This window comes from Rhyacophila brunnea, unplaced genomic scaffold, assembly GCF_057557595.1.
Source record: "Rhyacophila brunnea isolate RB1 unplaced genomic scaffold, BYU_Rbru_1.0 scaffold_5, whole genome shotgun sequence".
In the NCBI taxonomy this organism is placed as follows: domain Eukaryota; kingdom Metazoa; phylum Arthropoda; class Insecta; order Trichoptera; family Rhyacophilidae; genus Rhyacophila; species Rhyacophila brunnea.
Genome location: NW_028233170.1, coordinates 10,876,021 through 10,900,462, shown reverse-complemented (window position 1 = coordinate 10,900,462; position 24,442 = coordinate 10,876,021). Strand labels below are relative to the sequence as shown.

General features: G+C 31.7%; 1 protein-coding gene across 1 annotated transcript in view; it reads left to right on the top strand.

Moving 5' to 3' along the window:
- Window positions 1–24,442, top strand: part of LOC147066040 (sodium/potassium-transporting ATPase subunit beta-1-like) — a 63,111-nt gene that overhangs the window by 14,085 nt on the left and 24,584 nt on the right. Inside the window, exon 2 of the mRNA XM_085955811.1 lies at window positions 21,343–21,471. Coding sequence (XP_085811937.1) covers window positions 21,343–21,471 — 129 coding nt within the window. The remainder of the gene's footprint in view (window positions 1–21,342; window positions 21,472–24,442) is intronic.

The window sequence follows — 24,442 nt, the reverse complement described above, 5'->3', positions numbered from 1 at the left end:
CTTACCTTTTCACATTACCATCTGTTGTGTATCTTAAAAACAGTTATTGCAAATATAATTTTTAAACATGCATTATTATATGGATATGATAGATAGGGTGTGACCCATATCCTATTTCTGAGATCAAAGAATGTTTCAATGAGGAAATAAAACTCATACTTAATCATATTTAGAAGTATTTTTATTAACACAGCCGTATGTCGCCGCGTTCAGTAACTTGCAGCCGATTTCTCTTACTACGTACATGAAATATAAAGCTGCATCCTCATTACTACATGCGTAAGTGACTCTAATTTAACCGCATATACGAGACTCCAAGCATTCGAGTAGTAAATCACATTTCAAGTGGTGTTGTGTCACTCCAGCGTCCACAAGGGGGCGTTATCGCCCACTTTGAGAAAGACTGCTATAAGCGAATGTAGCATTGAAGTTAATGGGCCAAACAAACCACACTCGCCCCATACTATAACAGCTCTTCTTATGGCGTATTGCGAAGCCCTACGTATGGTTGTGAATCATCTGCACTGATTAGGGATGTCTTAGGAGCTCACCACACACTGAAGTGTACTAATACTGAGTTTAAGTGGCTTTGTTAATAGTGTACATGGTCCATGTAAGAGAGGAGCTAATACGAAATTGCGCAAATAATCTAAGATACACATAATGCAACAATGGGATACATCATTTTAACAGTGTGGTTTGTATTAGCTCATTGAATTGCCTGAAAAATGGTCGAACAGCCTGCGACGCTCCAGGAACTTGGTCGCGACTCATAGTTTGAGTGCCACTATATTGGGGCATCGACAGAGTTAGTGATTAGATCACGTATTAGTTTTTGTCTACTTTTAGGCCTCGTTATTTTTTATTTATTCATTTACCCAGTTGGAATTGATAAGCTCTGATACCTTTGGAATAGGAAAAAAATGTTAGACACGATATTACAAAATGTTTAACTTTCACGTTTTTTAATGAAGGGCCTGCTCTGCCTACTTGCTTTAGAGAAATATATATTTGTATGATACAATTTGTACTGTTTTATTTAAGCGTTGACAACATTTAATAATATGTATAGACAAACGGACGGTTTTCATTAATAATAACAGACAACGTGTGTAAATGGTAGACTTCTACTAAAGTAATGGAAAAATATTTTTAACTTGTCAATATGTCATTATTTTAACTAATTAACAACACGCCAAATGAATAGGTTTTGCTATGAAATACAAACAATATGTATGTACGTGTAAAACTAATGTAAACGAGGACCCAATACAGCTTACGAAGACTGTAATAATTATTGTTGGATACAGTAGATTATGTTAGGTTTTGGTTTGTATTTAAGAACATTAATGACCTTTATGTACCCAATAACTTCGTCTTGAATACATTAATTACATTCGTTCATGAAATCAGTCTATTTTATAGTTTAAATTATTTTAAAAGGCGCATTCTATTGTAATTTCTTTAAGTAAATTATTTATGAATTTTTTTTTTTTAGTAATTTTTTACTAATTCAAAACACGGTTAATTTCCATCGCTTGTTTATGGTAATTTCACACTAATCCTTCATATTATTTAATTAGTAACTGTTAATTATTTGTAGAACGTTTATACGAAATACTTAAATATTTCCTAATACAAATATGTACCACCTTTTCTATATTTGTTCTGCCTATCATGAAGCAAGTAGGTATTATGTTCACCCATTGGTATCTAGTGGTCTTTATTTAAAGTAGTCAAATAGGTTGGTTTGGAGTTGACGATGATGACAGTAAATTCAATAAAAATCCACATTATGTGTATGGATGGGTTAAATTAATATCATATACAAAATATATAATCATTCCACAAATAAGACGATTAAAAGTGAAAATAATACCTATACTGCCCTACTAGTTTTTTTTACTTTACTATTAATTATTGGATTGCTTAGAGATAATCTCTTTAAATAGACAATGTACATTTTAGAGATTATGTCAAAACAATCCAATAATAATTGTACACAATATAAGAGAAAATGTAGTTTAAAAGTTGGGTTATCATTTTACCAACTTAAAAACTTAAATACGATACTGCGTTTTTACTTAGCAGGGCAGTGTACTAATCGTGTGAAATCTAATTTTTTAAATAATTGAAATGTAAATTAATACATTGAATTGATTAAAAAGATATAGGTAGGTACACACAACACGAGATGAAAACGTAGGCATAATAAATGGCGATCAAACTTATTAATAACGAATAAAAAATATGTTGGAAAGATTATTTATTAATACTAATATTATCATGTATGAAACCTACTAGTAAAACGTCACCGTTTTAGCAAAACCATCTATGTGCACTTTCTCAAATTGTGCAGGAGAAGGATAAAACTGAATAAAAAAATAATGTTACATTTAAACATTAAAATTATGAAGAATGCTTTATTATAATCAGAAAATGGTCTAAGATTATTATTTTGTTTACAAAAATCTTTTATTTTTAATACAAAAATAATAAAAATACAGTTTGTGATGTCACATAAGTTGTTTTGACCGTTTTGTAAATACACATAGTTTAATTTATTCATCAAAATGTGAATAATAATAAACTCATGAAAAACTGTTACATAAATAATAGTTGAAATATACATTACATAGTGCGTTAGTGATAAATTGCAATATCATTTTATTAATTATTAATGCAATATTGAGATGATATTATATTTATAAGTTCGTTTACTTTCTATTAGCTAGTTTAAATGTTAGGTTATCGTAGAAATAGTGGTGATCTTTCTCTATTACACTTTTTAATTCCTGAAGATGTATGTATTTCGACTGCGATATTGGCAATGATTCATTATATATATTACAAAGGCAGTCAAACGGTTGCACTGATAAAGTTGAGTTTGTAAAAGATTGTTCCATCTGGAAGATACTGTAACATTTTAATATCATATACAACAGGATCTCCGATTCGTTTTCCTGGTCTGATTGAACTTAATCCAGATTTAATCTTATCCATAATTCTTAAAAATTTAAAATCAATGACATTAATTTTATAAGGTTGTTTTGGTCTTGCTAGCCGCATACGTGCTATATAATCAGATGGTGAATATATTGGAGGCTTAAAATACTTTTCTTAGGTGGCATGTGCACTATCGGCCTCTATCATGGTGTGGCCTTTTTCCAGAAAAAACTGTTGAATCTCGATATTTTTTCTCTCGAAAGATATAACTTAGAGCAGTAGCGAATAATTTATTTCGGTTTTGATATCCACACCCATCCGATATTAGAATTATTTCATTGTATTGTCCTGCTTTCGATGAGATGAGACAAATTCATTAGAAGATACATTATGAAGAATGTATATGGTGAAATTGTATAGTTGCAGCATTTGTTTATAATACATTTGTGCCTGTGTTTTGGACATAGCAGCACACTTTGGAGATCCATTGTGATTACTAACCGTCCAGTAATACTTCTGGTACTCTCCTTCATTTCATTTTTGGTCTTCTAGCATCTTTTTTTTTTTTTAATAATGTGGCTATTGTATTTCATTTCTGAAACATTCTTCATTTTATAACTACAGCAGATGGCAGTGATGGCACACTGATCTTTACGTGGTTGGTGGATACTGATTTTTTGGTGGTAAATATACTGGAGTATATTCTGCTGCTTTATGACCATTTTCCAGAGACCATTTTTTATATTCATCATGCATTTGTATTTTGGATCGGAAACACGATTCCACATACACCCTGGAGGTATTTTCTCTGCAATAATGGCTGGGAACTTTGGAATTAGATCCAACCATAATGTAACATTTTTCCACAAATCTCTCCGTTTTGATTTTTGGTTGCACTACCAATTATTTATCTTCAGTCAGATTTTTATTACCTGTCATTGTTGCTTTCAATTGGCCACTGTCATCGAGACGTTTGTAGTTGTTTATCCAACTTTTAAATTAATTCTCGCCTATACCCTATTGACCATGTAGGCATCTTCCAGAAATTATTGAATATTTCCTGTCTCTCTTTTTGAGAAAGCACCTTTCAAACCGTCGTGTAAGACCATAATGCATAGCATATAACATAGAAACAAACTATGTGTAGCCAAACTGTAAAAAAACATTACACTCTCGATATCAAAATACCATCTATATGTTACTATAATATACACATAGTTGTTTTTGTGAACCGTGGTTTTTGAACCTTACACATAGCTGTTTTTTATTTTTTGAAATAACTTCGGAGCGAGTTTACCCAACACATAGATCATTTTACTGGCCTATAGAGAAAAAAATAAGGAATGACTTGGTATTTAAAAGTCATTTTTGATAAAAGTGACACATAGATGGTTTTGCTAAAACGGTGACGAAAAACTCTTTTTATGTCAATATATTTTTATGAATTTCCATTAGTGTCAATAATAATTACTACCTACTAGTAGGCAATACATACCTTATTTAACTATTGATTGAATATAATATCTTATATTAACATTGCTACGTAATTGGTGATATATAAAATATTTCCATTCTATCAATAGAAATGAAAAAAAAACAATATTTTAAATTACGAAAGTAATGCTATTTTTCGTAGTATATTCTTGGGTTTTCACCGTGTCTCCTTCTTCCTTCTTTACTCGACGTTTCGGGCTCGTTGCAGAGGCCATTATCAAGAGATAATGGCCTCTGCAACGAGCCCGAAACGTCGAGTAAAGAAGGAAGAAGGAGACACGGTGAAAACCCAAGAATATACTACGATAAAAACAACCGTGAAAGCCTCAAACATTATATAATGCTATTTTTATCACCATGAAAGTGTTTTTCATATATATTCAATAATTTATCTTTCTACTGATAATTTTAATCTAAATTTCAATCATGCAAATACTTAGTATAAAATGCCTGTGTAGATGTTGTACAGTAGGTACTTAGATACCTTTGCAAACGTGTTAATTGACATTTATTTATCTACCTATTTGTTTGGTTTATGGCTTATGAAAAACAAAAAAAAATATTCGTAACCTTCAAACTATTCCTCTAATATATGCAAATTGGTGAACAAACCTGATATTTGCACCTAGATATAATAATAACTAGTAGGTTGGTACCTATTATTTGCACAACATAATTTATGACTAACTAATAAGAAAGATAATGCCTATCTAGTTGACAATAATTATTATTTAGTTACCTATATTAAAATATGGAAATACACGTGTTTGTTTATGTTCACAAGCGGAGCATTTGACCATCGTACCATATCAATGTAAGATGATTATATTAAACGTAGCCTCTCCAAACCAACCACTCGGCACCGCATTCGGTCTTAATCGGCTGGATCATGAGGCCCTACGTTTGGTTGTAAAGCATCAGGACTAAGGTCGCCACGTATTCAAGTGTATGTTCTTTGACTGATTTTACTATGTTTTATCCGCTCATTCTAACAAAAAGTGCCCATGGGAGAGGAGCACTAGGCAGTTACTTAAAAAAATGACTCAAATTAATATATGTATATTATTTAAAAAAAAAAACTAAAATAATACTGACAGACAAAACTATTGAAGAGATCTTCACGACTGCGGTAAGATGCCGCATTTTTTTAAAGTAACAAAGTTGGCCTTTGTGGCGACCAAGACAGATCCGATGGGAAATTGGTTAGACTTTATTAGGGATTGCAATACCGAATGAAAATGTGAATACCAGTTTTTCGGTATTTCTTAAACATTAAAAAAACAGAAGTAGGAGCTTATCAATAAAAATATAGCTATTAAAATCATTTAAAAATATTATTTTATAGCAAAAACCTACATACCTACATTTATTATGTTGACATTTAAAAATATGTATTGATGGTAATTGTAGAACTAGTGATTTTTTACAAATAATTTGAATACCTATATTGATAATTTTAACAAAAGCCCTCAAAAGTTCATCAAGTGCAAATAAGTCCGGCTGCAGGAAAAGCTTCTTAAATTCCACGCTTGTATAGTCATTATTTCGAAATAATATTATGATAATTCATCGCGACAATTACTTATATAAATATATTTAATGACATATGTTTTATTATTTTTTCACCTCTGTTGGATTCACTCAATATATTTGCATTTTAGCAGCACATCACTTCTAATTCATTTTCAAAAACGTAAACGAGTGTGCTTTCTTAATACCAAAAATCCCGGTATTTTGGATTTTTAAAACCGGTATTTCGGTATTGATTAATACTGGAATACCGGTTTTGAAATACCGATATTGCAGTCCCTAGATCGGATGCAATGATTAATTAGACTACATTTTGCAATTATTATTTAATACAACATTGATATAGTGACTTAAACCCAGTAATAAAAGAGACTTTGTCGCACTGGAAAGAGTTTCCAAAGAAAATGGGACTCCCAGTCAATCAAACCGATCCAAAATACCTCTTTTCGAGTGAGGCTTCTTCAAGGCCATCACTCGAAATTTCATCAATAGGTACATAGAAAACAAGTTGAGTAATCAACACACATTTTTCATTAAGTGAGTATTAAACATGTCAATGGACGAGCTATTTCAGAATGAAATTAATAAAACAGACATGATTTGAAAACATTTCATGTATATATTATATTATTATTTTTATATATATATATATTATTTTTGTCCGATCCTAATAAGATCATAATATGGACCTCCACAAACTAGAGGTTTGTATTAAAAGATTTTGTTTTTACGATAAATGGATGCCAGTCACTTGCTCAACCTATTAGGTCAATACTCCGACTCATACACAAATTGAAAAACAATTATATGTGTATTTGCCAGACCTAGGATTCGAACCTGGGTCTGACAAATACACGTATATATTATACCAACTAGAAAAATCTTTTTTGAACAAAATATTACACCCACTGGATTCACGGCAAGGTGCTTTTCCAATTATTAAGCTATTGGTTCCTACTTAATTACGATGAATTTAACTAGAAGTCCTTACATGAAATGCTTATCAAATTGCGCTAATATAATAATAAAGCATATTGGCGCGAATCCGTAGAATAGGTAGATTTCAAATTATGTTTGTATGTTCAATTTAGAGAATATTACATTCTCAAATCTTGTGAATTATTGGTTGAATAAAAGAGTTTATTAAAAAATCAATTAATCATTTATAATGTCGTAGAAAAGGTCGACTACCCTGATAATATAAGGGCGAGATTAAATAGTCAAACACCGTAATTATAGTACACTGATAGGTTTAATTACGATTGCATATAGATATTAATTTCATTTATATTTTTCACATCCAGAAATGATAAAATGTATGATAATATACATATTATATTACATTCGGATATTCGATTTCTTGGTTAGCAACTCGCAATATTTTGGGTGGAGTTTTTTTTATGAAATATCAACACTATTGATTGACAAAAAAACAGGTGTGTTAAATTTATTGTTTTCCATTAAAACCCCCTGTGCATATTTCACATAATGTAAATGAGATGGCAGTAACTATTTTATTTTGAAACAATTTTAAGGATAAGCTACATGAATAATTTATGTAGGTTTATTTTTTCCTCACATCAGAAGTGATCAAACCCCCCGATTGCTATGTTTACTATTTTATAAATCCGCGTCAATATTGAAATAAGTGTAGTCAGTAGTCACTGTATTACTTGTAGATTAATTTAGAGAATAATACGACACGAGGTAACTATACTGATGACCATTACCATGATATACCGACGTGAAATAAATAGTCAAAAACATGAATTATTACTAATCGGGTTTCAAATTACTGTTACCCCATTAAGGGTGATGCTTCTACCTACCAGAGGCACCTAGCGGAAAAATACGAAGCTTGCAATTTGAGACATTTTTTGATAATTTAGAATTTCAACTGTATTAAGGTTCAAATAGACTATATGACGATCGGGCACATATATGCTAAGAGCGTTTTAGTGTCTATGATCAAATCTATGCCTTTCCGACATTTATACATACATATTGTATGACAGCTATGACATCGTATTTACACTCTGTGACACCCTGTGACACAGGACGCCAACATAAGAAACGGGTTTTTCGACATATATATGACCGATCGTCATAGAGTGTATTTGAAGCATTAATTAATAAATATGTATCTGAAACATTAAAAAGAAAAATATTTTTTATTTTAAGTCAAAAATAAACTTACAATATTTGTAAAAAAATGTTAAAAATGTGAATTTGTCTAAGGACCGAATCGTATCATTACATTATATTTTATGGTCATATTTATTATTAAAATTTAGTTTATTAAGTTTCCAAATTTTCCTCGTAAAGATTTTTGACTAATTCATAGTTTTAATAATATTTTTTTATATTTCAGTATTTAAAAAAAAACATCGATTTTATAAAAATATAAATATGTATAACTTGAAATCTTTTTTTATTTCAGTGCAGTGTCTGTATAATATATTAAATAATTAAAAAAAAATACCGAGGGGTAGTTAATAATGAGTGTAAAGTACAGCGTGTATACACGTTCATTTTCTACGGCCGGCCTTATGCGCACGGAATTGTGAAGCACGTAAACACGCATGTGGCATTTAATTTTATAATTACCGCAGTTTTTTATGATTTTCGTTCGATAGGACATGGGCCGGAATGCAGACGTGGGCACGACCATCAAGTCGCTGAACACGTCCTCTGGGCCTGCCCGTTGACGGGATCCGACCGAGCGGAGCTGTTTGCCTGGGTACGTCCACACACAGGCCCGATTAGCCACGCCGACTTGATATCAAGCAAGGCCAACTTTGAGGCATTTGAAAAATTTGCTGCGTCATATGGAGGACGGAATAATTCCGATCCCTCCTTAGATTCATCACTTTCGACTCCTGACTCATCTGATTCGACAGAGTTTCAGTACACGGGTACAGAGGACACTCCATGTCATTAAAGATAAATGACAAGATTCAAGTCAAGATTCTTTTTATTTTCTAAAACTCTTCAAGCACTTAGGTGCATGGTTACTACATCAGTCCCGTGCAGCATCGCTTCGGGACAAGGAAGTGTGGCACTAAAATATTTTCATTCTGACACGTTTATAGTGTCATGGAAGGCGGCCGTGCACAAACCGCGGCTGCATATACATGGCGGGTGGAGATGGGGCAACTCAAATCATATATTTAGCTAACTCCAGGTCAAAGATATGCACTTTATTTATTCGTCTAGGTTACGAGACATAATATACAAAATATAAAAAATGTCAGTTGGTTCCGTTGTGCTTATAGCCTTATGATGTCAGTTACGTACCCATTTGAATCGATACTTCACTATTCCAAAAATATTTATATATCATAAGTATCTATATAAATATATCAGAAAAAATATCAGAAAAAATATTCAATAAAAGAAAATAAAACCCCATAATTGTTTTGTAAATGTTATAAATTGATTTCTTCCACAGCGCGTGATATGACTGAAAAACTCATTTTATAAAAAAGATAAAGACAAATACTCGTCATGTAACGAAAATATTTTGTTTATTGTATCTTTTCAGTGGTTCAAATCATAATATTATACAAGTGCATTATAGTTCTCGAAATCTGACAACCTCAGTTATCTTATCTAAAGATTTTATTTTCTTGTCAAAAGTACAGTAAAATAATGTTTTCTACGAATATATATTATGTAGGTACGCATTTGAGAAAGTCGACGTATTAACATATTATTTTGGATTACGCAGCACTCCTCAAAATGACACCAGATAAGAATTTAATAAATTAATTCTTTGATGATGGATGGTCTAATAGAAAATGAAAATGGTCCCGCGATACTACGCACTACCAATAAAACCAATAAATCCATAATATAATCTCTATTACTAAACAGTCACCTCAAAATTTAAGATTTTATACCAATTGTTGCTCTCCCTTTATGCCCACGATGGCCGTGCGGCTAAAGCGTCGGCCTATAGCGTCGTGGGTCCCAGGTTCTAATCTTGGGTCTGGCAAGTACACAATATATTGTTTTTCAATTTGTGTATGAGTAGGAATATAGACATAAAAGGTTGAGCAAGTGGCTGACATCTATTTCTCGTAAAAACTAAATCTGTTACTGCAAGCCTCCACTCCTTAAAGGCCCATATTATGATCTTATTAGGGTCGGACATGGTCGTTGCTCTCCTGTATGCATTTTTTGACCTATACATACAAAACTTGTAGCAAGGCGCACTGTTTTATAGTCAGGCCGTGTCACGAAACTAACCTTCGATAGTAGTGTTAGGCACTGCTCACAATTCGAATACAATATAGTCAACTGTTTGTAGAATATGGATGACTGTTGCATTTTGAAATAAATGGTTGGTAATAATTTAAACAAAAGGTGCAATCGAAAATCTTCATTTATTGCAAATAGTTTACCGCATTCCATTCGAAGATAATCGTATCTCAAAAAAAAAGAGAAGATGATAGGTGTATTTGAAATAAATCTGTAGAAATGAGTCTTTAGAACCGTATGTGAACATTACATGTTGCGAGGAATGCAGAACCACGAATCGTGTGTGTATACTATATAGTGATCCCTTTAATAGTCTAACCATCTGTAAAAGAGGAGCAATTCGGTATGTCAAGCCATGTCTTCTAAAGGCGAGATAGATCTAACCACACAATATATTCTTCTTCAATGTACCGGAAGGGAAAAGTAGGATCGGGCCAAGGGTGGTTTAACCCGATACTCTAAGTGCACACGGTAGGGACCGTCAAATTAAAACAGAATGTTAAAAAATATATCAATCAAAAATAACCAAATTCATTTGGAAAATATCAAGATGATATTCTTGAAATATTATGGAACTGTTACAATATAATCACGCAGTAAGTATTTAAGTAAATTTCGCATTAAAATATAATCATTTTTGGTCCACTGTCTTCTCTGGAAACTGGAATGGTTCTTGGATGCTACCACAACCCTCGTTTGTCTATAATTCTGAGTATGTTTTCTCTAGGTCGGATTTTTTTTAAATATAGGGATACATTTAATATTTTATAGTTTTGCAACGTACAATATATAGTAGTTACCTAATTCGTTTTTTTAACACATTATAAATTTAAAAAAATCATTTTTGTTAATTTAAATGTGTAAGTATTAATAGTATTAAATTTATTTATTTGTTAATACGCTTTCTTTAATATAAAATATATTCTTTCGTTGTTTATTTTAAAATATTGTTGTTTTGATTTTTCCATGTTTGTTTTTATCCATTCATACAGTAATTAAGTACCTCTTATCTATATTATGGATTATCAGGTACATAATTATACTCTCTGCTTGAAATTTGCACTGATAAGGAACAAGTAGGAAGGTCATGCTGCAAAACTGAAAGAAAATTGGCTAACAAGCGACACATGAACATCAAACACAAGACCAATGGATAAGTAAACATTATTACCAACATGGTCGTTATCGCGAATTTATGACAATACAAAGCAAACATTATAAAATCTCCAAATATGTACTTATTCTTGACAATTCACATGTCTAAGCATATATTATCTTGCCGATATGCACGTTTAGTTAAATTGATTTTGAACTACTGTTATTACTTATTACAGATAAAACAGTAAGCTAGTGATGGACTAGAATTTTCCAGACAAAGCTTTGAGTTGTATTTCGTAAAATTGTGTGTAAGCTACAATATATAGTTTCATTGGATGTATAGTATAAAATAAGCGGGACCGCATCGTCTATAGTGCGAAATGTACATTGTACAAAGACAGCCTAATTTAGAGGGCGGCAAAAAATGCGTCACTAAACCTAAAATATTGGTTTTAGCGAAGTCATTTTGTATGATCGAAATATTACTTTATTTTTTAGACATTTATAATAAAATATTTCATGCAGATTGACTAAGCTAATTTTATATACCTAGTACATAACTTTAAAACACCACAGATAATAATATATACCCACCAGAAAAAATCATATTTGACAATGTTCGATGGGATTTGAACCCATATAACTGGCATCGCGCCAACCAATATACGGAATGTTACATTCTCAAAATCTTGAGAACTATTCGTTGAATAAAAGAAATGGTTTATTAAGAATTTTTCAAAAGTTATTAATGAATATGAAGTAAGTACATACACACATTAACTGTAATGGTTATCTGGGAAAATATGTATAACTTTTGATAATTCACATGTTTTTTTTAATTGAATTAGAGAAAGGAATGGAGGCTTTTTAATTTGCAGAGGGATAGGCGAGTCTCTGGAGACGGTCCTGAAAAAAACTAATTTTTCCACATTTATTTATCAAAATCACAACACATGAAAATTACAATAATAGAAATAAGGACTAATAGAATTATTGTTAAGTTATTTTCCATTGCGAATTCATTTATAGCAAACTTCAGGACATTGTCGCCCGCATTTGTCAAGTCGCCTAACATTTAAACACACTTTTAGACTGATTCGAAAATCCTACGTAAATTAATAAATGTGAAGAGATTGGGAAAAATAAACCATTTAATTTGATCTGAATTGACGGTATATTGTTTTTTAATTGCTAAGTACACCGATACAAATATGAAGCTTGGTTGATTTGTTCCAAGGCGTCGATGCATGCAGCACTGCACATGGATTTGGTGTTAGCCGCATTCAGATGAAGACCCACACGTTTCGAGTTCGCGGCGAGCCTGTTCACGGTTACCTCTAACCGTTCGATCGTCGAGTCAAACACGACTGCGTCATCTGCATACTCCAAGTCGCACAGTCTTTCTTCGCATAGATCGGTTGTGTCATCATGATGTAGGCGTATCGCACTGTCGGGGTGAACCGTCTTACGCATTATGAAATCCATCATGATGATAAAAAGAAAGGGCGCAAGTACACCTCCTTGCTTGACTCCTGACGTGATTTTAAAGAGGTCAGAGGATGTTCCGGCTGCTCTCACGCGACACTCTGTATTGGTGCAGAGAGCACTTATCACGGCGACCAGTTTCCGTGGGACACCATAGCTTAGCAGAATTTACCACAGAGGTTCACGATGAGGACTGTCAAATGCCTTTTCATAGTCCACGAAGCAGCAGGCGACAGGTATATTCATCTCTTGGTACTGTTGCAGGAGGCATCGGAGAGTTAAAATATGCTCCGAGCAGGACTTCCCCGGGACAAAGCCACTCTGCTGCGCAAGCAAAACTTCCAGCAATCACCAGACTTCAATAGTTTTAGAAGGTTTATAATTAAAATTGATGTGCGTACAAATTAATGTAATCATGGGTTTGTACATGGATATTGTATGCCCAGAATTTGCCAATATTGAATAATTATAATGCACTAAAAACCCGTTTGCACCATGCTGTAAAAAAAAGATGTTTCAGAAGATTATTTCATTCAAATATACCTATGTCGACCTAGCTTTCGATTTTCGATTCAAATTTTTAAATTTAGATTTTTTAAACATACGAAACTGGTTATTAAACATCTTTATATTAATTCATCGATTAATAATATTATAATCAATACTACATTTATGATAACTTGATAACATTACTCTGTACTATTTATAAACGCATAATGTTCACAAGAGCATCCATTAACGTAAATTATTAATACATACTTACAGGGAAATGATCATGATGTAGAGATAATTTAATTGGATATTTTACCTAACTTAAGTATATTTATGTTTTATAATGTACACGATGCTGCATCGACGGCGTGGCTGTTATCATTAATATACAAATTATTTATTAAAGAAGGTCTTTGACCTCGCTTTACAGAATAGATAGCAATGATATAATCAAGGTTTATGTAACTCTAAGCAAGAATCTATTTGGCGCGAGATTTAAAAAAAAAATCATTGGATTATTCTGTTGACAGTTACATTTTGACAGAATTAAAAGCCTAATTGATAATGTGAGACTTAATGAATATGTCATTTTTTTAAATTCCTGACTAAGATAAAACTGTTACATATACAAGACGTTTTTAAAATTTCATCTGATTTTCTTTTTAATTCATTTTTCGGATAAATAATCTTGATTATGAAAAATATTAACAACTGAATGAATAGTTTCAGGGTTATTCATATTTACATACGTATTCCATACTTCTGCAGGTGTCAGTCTGTGATTTTAAAGTACCTATTTTATTTTTGATCAGCATTTTGATTATTTCAATGATATCAAAACAATACATATAGTTTTGTTTTTAATTTTTGTTTGTCAGTTTTCTCCGTCAATGAAATTTGCACATGTTATTGACAATGTTATTATTATATTATCATTATCAGCAGAGTTTCATCTCAATATCTCATAAAATTATGACATTTCAAGATAGAACAGTTCATCACGAATAGGTGAAATAGTCAATAAATTAGTAGATACATTACAGTAAAATCGAATCGCAGTATATTACCCGTCCCATTATGACATATATTATGCTGCTCCCGCCTGAGGTTATGCTAATCCTACAAAACATTTGAAAACACTTCAAACTATATAAAACAAATTTCTTATGATGATCACAGCTGATGCCTCATGGTTATTACGCAATATTATTCTACATATAGACTTGAACGTGGAAACCATCTACGACAACATCTTGAAACCATCTAAAAACATCTACAGCTCCATGACAGCAGATTTCCCTAAATAGTCGATCAAAGATCTTAACAATTACGATCCAGCCATCCCCACCGAATTTTCGAGACCACGAGCAATATTGGTCAAAGCCTCCTTAGTCTATAATCTCCCCTACTGTAAGAGACAAAAGAGAAGCCATTTCGTTCCCTCTCCATCTACATAGATATGCCAAACAAAATATTTTGCAATTCGAAAAAGAAACAACTATATAACCCTTATTTTTCTTTCATCCCTCAAACCTACAGAAAAAGGCCATGTACTCTTTGTTAACACATGAGTACTAAAGATGACTGAAGACACTGCTTCATTTTATACCTATTTATAATATAATAAAATTGAATCAGTCGCTATAATAAATATTATTTAAAGATATTTACCAGGTACTTATGGCCAAATTTTTGATCGATCGCGATCGTATTCGTTGTAAGTACCTACTTATATGATATTTCCGATAAAACAGTAAACATTTATTATTTCTCAACACAATTTTTAATTTATCAATTAAAACTATCGCTATGACTACATAACAGATTAATGCGATAGACATGCAAAGACAGTCGCCATAGACCAAGATTTTGAAGCCTAGTAACACTGAATTTTCATAAAATTACCCCTGGTATAGTCAAAGCTATAATAATATATGTAAAAATATATTCATAGTAATGTAATATGTCGGCACTAACGTCTCGTTTACGTCTTACTAAGGCGTGATAACATGGAGCCCATAAGAAGGAATAAATAAATAAATTAATAATCAGAGTCAATCTGTTCGTCTGATTTGATCGAACTCGTCAATAACCGGTTTGATTTTTTGTCCCGCTTCGTCTTAGAATAATTTAATATAATATTATTATTTACATATTATACCTGTAGCGCAACGACTGAACTGCATGATAAAATAATTTACAGGTAAATTAATGATTATCAATAGAATATTAAATCTATAGTTCAATTGAGCACACCGAGAACAACTTTACTGACATTTAAAAAAAATAATAAAATTTAGATTTTAAATTACCTACGATTATTTAATAGGTCATCTTAGAATTCTAGATTTTTTAATGAAATTAATTTTTACTTAACTGCATTTGCAGTGGCGGAACTACATTGTGTAAGATCCTTCGAGAGTTGCTGCGAATTTTTAAATTCAAAATGGTACATGTTCAGAATTAAGGAGCTTGGGATTGAACAAATGCAAGTAAATACACTAGTGACCGAGTTGAGTAAATTAAATATAAAGTTTAATATATGATTGTAAATTCTGGAGAACTATTTTCCACATTCTGTAAATGAGCTAATTATTGTTTTTAAATTATGCATTATTACTATTCCATGAAAAAAAACTTGATATTTTTATGTTACCAGACAAACCTACAACACACCACATTAGATTTTCATCGATTGTATTACGAGGCTCTACGTTTGTATATGAGATATCAGCAGTTTGTCACGCTTGTGAATATCTCAAGAGCAGTTACCCAAGACTTAGGTCACCACGCACTCAACTATGTTTTGACTGAGTTTAAATTGATTTATTTAATAAAAAGTGCCCATGGGACAGGAGAAAAACAAAAATAATAATATTTATATAATAATTTTAAAAAATTAATACGAAACAAAGCTAATTCAAACCTGACGAACATTATATGTGAAGAGATCTTCACACCACGCAGTATGTCGAAATATTTTTAAAGCAATAAAATTGGTCTTTGTGGCGACCATTTCGGACGGCCCAATGGGCCTAACAGGTGGTTGGACCAACTTGAACATCTCTTCCCATTCCATACACGTTTCAGTATTTGAATTCTATATTTCTCCGGTACATAGACATGTTGGTTGAGTAACAAGTCCAAGCTCATAGAGTTTGGCAGCAAATCCACCGTGTCCAGTCAACAATTTACTGGTTTAATAGTCAGGAGTCAGTGCGGTTATCTCCAATTACCATTGAACATTAGGGGAAATTGACAACTGATGCTGTAAAGATGTAAATTGAATCTAAACGTCGGCGGATGTGAGTCAAAACTTTAAAAAAAATCCACCACCTTTTTCTAAATAATATACCTGGGAAAAAACAATACAATGACATTTATAATGAATTAAAATACAATTTGAGATTAAAATATAATAGGTGGTGGCATTTGAATAACGGCGGCATTTATCTTAGGGACGCCACTGAGTTGCTATGAACATGCTTATAAATTGTCATACAACCAGCGTTGCCAATTTAGCGTCTTTCTTGACAGATCTAGCATTTTTAGATAGGCAATCTATCTAGCTTGCAATGCATCTGGCTTGTGGCTTTTTACTAGCGTTTTTTGATGCCTACAACAGCTTTAAATGTGTTGAAAACACGCTGGATATTCAAATGTTTTACTATCAGATATAATGCAGGTAGGTCGGTAGGTACCTATTTTAGTGAGAAATAAAACAAGATGAAATAAATTTATGCATTGTTTTTTAATGTATTTGTATATTACTCCGAATTTCCGAATATATAAAATAATAATTTAACAATTATTATCTACAATGTATGTTCTTTAATTCTCTGTCTGTCCTACAATAAAGAAGCTCTTGTCTTCAAACATTAAACGAAACTTGAATGCCGTTGTCACAATATAGGCAGGTATTTGTTGTTAATTTTGAAATACAATTCTGTAAAATGTGTGGTTTTTACACCTTTCGAAATTTTTTCGATTTTTGCACTTTTTGCAATAACGAAAGCAAAGGTAGGTACTCGAATTGACTCCGTTATTGGTAGAATAAATAAATTTACTAATTGCTGTAGGCAACACTGCATACGACGTAGTTACCTACGTGTAAATAGATAGGCAGTGATACGAACATTGCTTTTCTTTTAACACAACTGGGATGATCCACAAAATACAACAATATATCAATAAAAAGTGCTTGACAAGTTTTATGATTTTATGAAGAACTTAAATGTAATTATTTTCATATCAAAAATTCATTTTGCAATTTTCTTACAATAATATGTATCTCACAACCTTCAAATCATAAAATATGACTACAAAGAGGTCATGGAGTTATGAATGATAAACGATTTAACCTCATTCAGGTTTCTCGATATCACTTCTCAGATCTCTCTACAATAAATTATGTGATCATGAGGGATCAATATCAAATATTATTACAAGTGTTATTGGCTAAGTGTTAGGAGCTAATAAACCATCACCTGTAAATGCGGACCCTAATATAAGAATAAGTTGAAAATAGTCTTTCGGTATTGCAGATTCAATTATAGAAAATTTTACACTGTTATCGCACGGTTCTGTCAATAACCACAAACATTGCAACATCATCGACATACATAATATAATTTGTACAGTTTATCGTGTGTCAAAAAAAACATTAACGGGAAAATGTAATTTAAGATTTTTCAGCCATGTAATGTATGAAATTTCGGCTTTTGGTTATATGAGTTTCAGCGCATCTATTCTATACACAAGACTGCTTGCTATAGGTCGCTATCAGCACCTATCGAGCGTAGTTTTTCATTTTTTTGACGGAACTATTACCACTTATTGTAACAATTACAATAAGTTAGCTGTCTAAACAGCCACAACTCTCTATCTCGCTCTAAAATTTAACACAGCCAAGAGAGATGCTGTTAAAAAGCACTAATTGTTACGTAGTTGTTACAATAAGTGCTAATACTTCGATACAGAAAAATGAAAAACTACCCTCGATAACTGCAGATAGCGGCCTATAGCAGTCTTGCGTATAGAATAGATGCGCAGCTGTCTTATAATTGGCAAAAGGTGAATTGTATCTGAATAAATCTGTAGAAGAAAAAAGAAGAAATCTGCAGTACAGAACAGCCGCCAGTGTGCGAAAAAATAAATACCGACCCAAGATAGAAAAATAGTCTACTATGTCTAGACTTAAGAATGTTAGATTCTTCATTTTGTAAATACAATAATGTTAAAATACCTCGGAAAGTATAGGTACATATATTTAAAAAAAAAAAGTTGGGCCTTAAACAGGCCAATAGCTCAGGAGCTAGAGCTGTTACACAGACCGTAGAAAAATGTGTGGTTAGTTCGAGTCCCACTTGGCCTAATCCTTTTCTTGTTTTTTTTTCTAATAATATGTAGGTTTTCTGAGGTTATTTAAAACTTATGTATTTATACATCTGAATGAAAAACCGGCTATATAAACACTCATTTTTTTTTTCGGAACAACCAAATTTCATTTTCCAACTATCTGTGGATAAAACATATTATGTTTTTATTAAATTAAATTAAATAACAATATATTATTAAATTTATAAGTAAAAAATAGTGACGTCCCGTTGGACTAGGCCAGAGATGGCGAGCCTATGGCACGCGAGATGATTTTGCATGGCACGCAAATGTTGTGTTAAAGAAAAAAAATAGATATATAATTTAAAAGATATATTTTTACAAAAAGTTTTACAAATACCTTAATATACATTATATAATATTAAAAATGGGTATTTTCTTCGGTTTTTAATAATACTTTCACCAATGATAAATGTATCAACTGATGCGCAAACGGTAACAATGAAATTCATGCATAAATGACAGATAGCATTGTATAAAAAATAACAGCGAGCTGATACTCTTGATTCTTGAAGAATAAGCATTATAATTAATTTCGATTGCATAGATAGGTAGGTCCTCAGGTTTTATGCGTCACACATAATAATATTATAGCACTGACTTTATCAGGCGCGAACCTCTGATTTTGATTGATTTACAATCATTTTACAATGCTTGAAACCACTGTAGCGAGAGGATGGCTCATCTGATCCGAGAAATTTTGGCATCAATTTGTGCGTAAAGAACCAAAAAAGTAGGTATTATAGTAAATATAATCAATTGCTGATAATTGTTGAACTTTTTAAATATAATTAATTATTTTTTATATTATAATAATGAATTAATTATTTAATAGAACTATTTTTTCATTTTTTTCCTGCTCGAACTACTTGAAAAACTGCTCGGCACGCCAGATAGTCAAAAAATAATATTTGGGAAATTTTGGCACGTGTACGTAAAAAGGTTCGCCATCCCTGGACTAGGCAGACCGTGTACTACTTACTAAATTTTGTACCCCGTTTAAACGTGCATGGATTTACTGGTGACAGCACGTATTATCGCGGCCATAACAAAAAATGCACGCGTAAACATGTATTGTTATGCAAGTTGCAAAATTACATGCATGAATCAAAAATGTTCGGATGCTTCTGAGTTTTCATGCGACAGTTGGGATTTTTTCAATCTGTGTCTGCGCAGTAGAACGATAGTAGGGAACCTGTCGACAAAAAACGAACTACACCGCGTAGAGTCTCATATTGAGGTTAACCGATTTTAACAACCTGTCAAATAGTATCATAAAATTACAGCATCGCGTCTCGCTTACTCTTGAAGAATGAGGTTGGAGAGACAGTGAGCACTTTTACATGTACACAGTTATTGTCGCGATAGTTTAAAATACTCACTATTGCTGCAAATATAGATAATAATGCTGGAGATGTTTCCACTTCCGGCGCTAAGTGATTTGCTTGCACATGTTCAAGTACATAACAACAAAAAAATCAAATACCCACAAGTACCTAGGTACATTATAATAATATATGTAGGTATATACTATTATATGCATATTACAATAAGTGGTAAACTTGATATGATTCAAATAAACTAAATACAATTTAAAGTACGGTCATTTTCCTCCTATAATAAATAATCAATGAATACATATAAGGTAAAATAATCTAGTCTTTGTGGCAGAGCAAGAATTTATCCAAACGTATCCGATTCACATTGGTTTGCGTCAGTTTGTATTTCCTTTTAAAATGCAATAATAACAATATGTTGATTCGTTTGATTCCTGTGCTACGTTTTATCATTTGCATCGATGAGAAATCTCAAAGAATTTTTAACGTATTAAAAATGTGATAAACATCATACGATAAGTGCTTGCAAAACCTTTCAATTTGTGGGTCTTATTTTTATCACTGTTAAAAAATCATGTCACGCTTTGGTAATCATTTAGTATGAGGCCGAGAAATATATTAAAAGTGCCACACTTCATATTGTTTCATAAGACGTCTAATATCTATACGTTGAAGTTGTCTCTAAAATATGTTGTTTTTTTTATTAAGTTAACATCGATCTGGGCTAGTCTTTTTCTTCAACTAAATAGTTCTAATTACATCTATACACCATTGGGTCACCTACATTGTTTATTTGTAAACGTACGCAACAAATTTGCTATGCAATTGGTTTTGTACTAGCAGTATTATAATTAGACCGCTCAACAACGAATTTTACGTACATATTATGAAAAAAATTTCAACCTACTTAAGGGCATAGTTTTCAATTTGTGATAGTAACCACCTAATCTGGCGGCCATCTTGTTATAAAACTATATTATCAATAGTCTGACTGCTACACTTGCGACACCCCAATCATAGTATGTAAATATACATATTTAGGAGAAAAAATACACGTATAATATATCAGTGGCTATGGGTGAAATTAACCATTTTGAACGATACAATTTTTTTCGACTTGTACCGAACCCAAAGCATTCACAAATCTAGTTATAACTACCGGTGAATGGGCATCCATAGGAACATATTGTTCATACATAGATAGGGGCCCGACCACAACGAATAATATTAATATTTTTACAATTCTATTCAGTATTTTTATGAATAATTATTAATTGTGGTGTAATTTCTTTTGTTTCAGCTCAAATTATGCTGTTTTATTTAATATTTTACGCGGCGTTAGTTTCTCTTTTCGCTATATGCATGAAAGGATTATTATCAACAATTAGTGATACAGAACCAAAGTGGAAATTACAATATTCGAATATAGGTAAGTCCAATTCAAATACAACTATTATCTACTATGTTTTAAAAAATAATATTAAATTGGAACATAATCACAAGTACCTAATATTTATCATCATCGGTGGCTTAACAACCAAGGGCGGGTCCTGGCCTCGTTAATTTTCTCTATCTTCCCTTGTCCTAAACTAGTATATCCTCCAGGTGTTACTTTCCAGTTACCTTACCATCCTTGTTGATACCGTCGAACTCCCGAAGTTTGGACCTGCTAGTTTGCATCCAGCCAGCTTTTCAGGATGTCCCTCGATGACTGGCCACTGTCCATTATTGGTGCATGGCACGCCCATAAAAATCTGATGTATATGTTACGCCAAATGTGCGAAATTGTCTATTACATGAAATGGGCAAAATTTTGGCTAATTCATGTAATAGTCAAGCCCGTTGCCTTATTCATGAATTAGGTAAATTATCTGCCGAGTGCGTGAATTCGCCATGGTATGTCATTCACTGTTAACATGACAGTAGAAAAAGTAAATTTAATACGGATGGTTTTATTAGTTATAATTGGACATAATATAATATTATTATTATTAGGTTAGGTTAGGTTTTGTAATTCTGAATTCAACTGAATGTCCATTTTGAGGTTAGCTAACAAGTGTCAACAAACTATCAAATCATACTATCACAAACATACAATCGACCATTGCACAATTGGTGCCTTACCTGTGGTACCTACCTTTTAATAAAATTCTTCCGTTATCATATTATAGTTCTAGATTTTTTTTGGGCATAGTAAATGGATATGAACGTCATTGTAGTTATTGATTGGTATATTTTTATGGCTTCAAATTATTGGGTAAGTATATATATGCATTATCAGCAAGTATTTTAATAAAAAATCGAGCAAGTATTTTATTAAAAAGGTGGGAACTATTTAATATGAACAGCAAGTAAAAAATGATTATTGGTAAGTATTATAATATAACAATGGAAGTATTTAAATTATGATAGGGAATTATTTAAACAATTTCTGGGAATTATTTAAATAATTAATGGTAAGTATAAATATCAATTTATCAGTATAAACCTATTTTGGACAGATTTTTTCTTTTACAGAAATAACTTATTTAGTAGCTTCCTTATTATGTTAAATTTAGTAGGATAGTATTGTTCTTTCTATCTGACTCTCCAGAACAGATTGTACTATTAGAATGGTATTTCTCTATTATTTCATCCCTTACGCCCATTTAGTGTAGCAGCATTTGTGTATCTATAAAATGGCTCAATGATGCAATGCAAGTCTCCTGAGCAAGCTTCTAGTGCCTTTAAGTTACTATTTCATTTTAACTATCAGCTGTAGCTTAACTTAACTGCACATTCCGAACCATCAGTTGTAGGTAGCTGTTAGGCATACACTCTTGATCTAAGCGCACTTCAAAGATATATGTAACCTTACCTTATGAGATTCAAACCCTTAATCTCTACTTCATTGCGGAGTTAAATAAATTGTAGTGTCTATTATATACATTTTCAACTTTGCAATAATAACAAGACATACCTACTTCAGACTTGTATAGTGCTTATTACATATTATTTTCAGTATCAGAATTAAATAATAAGACAGACTTCAGTTATTTACAATAAATGTATTTCTTGTGTTCAAAAATTCACAATAATAATCAATGATAACAAACATATGACAGAATAAGACGTTTCCTACAATGACATATCAATTACATACAACCTATTACTAAAGACGACCGATGTCGATCAATGTGAATGATTGAAAATGATAATCTAGAATACACACCCAGTCAAACGATAACAAAAAAATCTTTTCCTTCAATTACGTACAACCTATTACTAAAAACGTTTATGAAATTCATAAAAGAAAACATAAAATTTGTGTTGTTTTTACTGTTATATTATTTTATGCAAGTCTACATTTAAATAACACAACATTTTAGGATTATCGGAAAACATTCCGATAATCGCAACTTTTGACAGCTCGATTTTTTTATTCGTTCGTTGATCAGTATTAGAGCATAGACAAATCGGACGACTTATTAATTGTCCTCGGACTTTTGGCTCGCCAATGGCAATACGTTTCACGGTCTTGTTTACATTACATACTGTAATAAATTAACAATATTAAATTATTATCTGATTCGGCATTAACACTAATAGTAAAAATAATAATATACATATTATATAAATAATTAAGATACTTACTTAAATTAGTAATTTTAAAAGACGTTGATAAAAACCTTTTTTGTAGTGATGAGTAAAAAATTAAAAAAAAATAATTGAGATTAATTTAATATCATACTATTACTATTAATTATACAATAATAACAATAATAGGTAATAAAAATGTACTTAGTTTAAAAAAATGATTTCTGTAATATTTGTAGTACCTACCTAGAGAACCTATATTTTTGATCAATTATTAATTTAATCTTTGAGGTTATTCGCATTTATTCTGTGAAATGTCCATCTAGCTCTTTTTTCTGCACCTCTGCGACTTCTTATTTGATCTTCTTTTAATAATAATATAATCATAAATAGTTTGTTCTTACCGATATTCATGAATGCATAGACTAATATACTTTATATGCGATAATGGTAACCCTAAAATGCCGTGCGCCTCATTGAATGTTTTTTACTTTTCATACCATCAAAATAATAATGGATATTGATTTTATCTATTGGCACATGTCATTTAAATAATGATTATTTATTTTTACTACTGAATTTTGAATATTATTTCTTGCTGTACCATTATTTTATATTCAACATTAAAACTGGCGGGCTTATACCGATACTTTGAAATAAATACTTACCATTCATTTAAAATTCTGACAGTTGTTATTTAAAAACTTTTCAAAATTGTCTATTAATACTTGCTTCAAAAATGCACGCCTATTTTTATATAATCAATGACATTTGACACATTTGGTTAGTTTGATTAGTTGCAAAAAAACACCACCGGAGCGCGA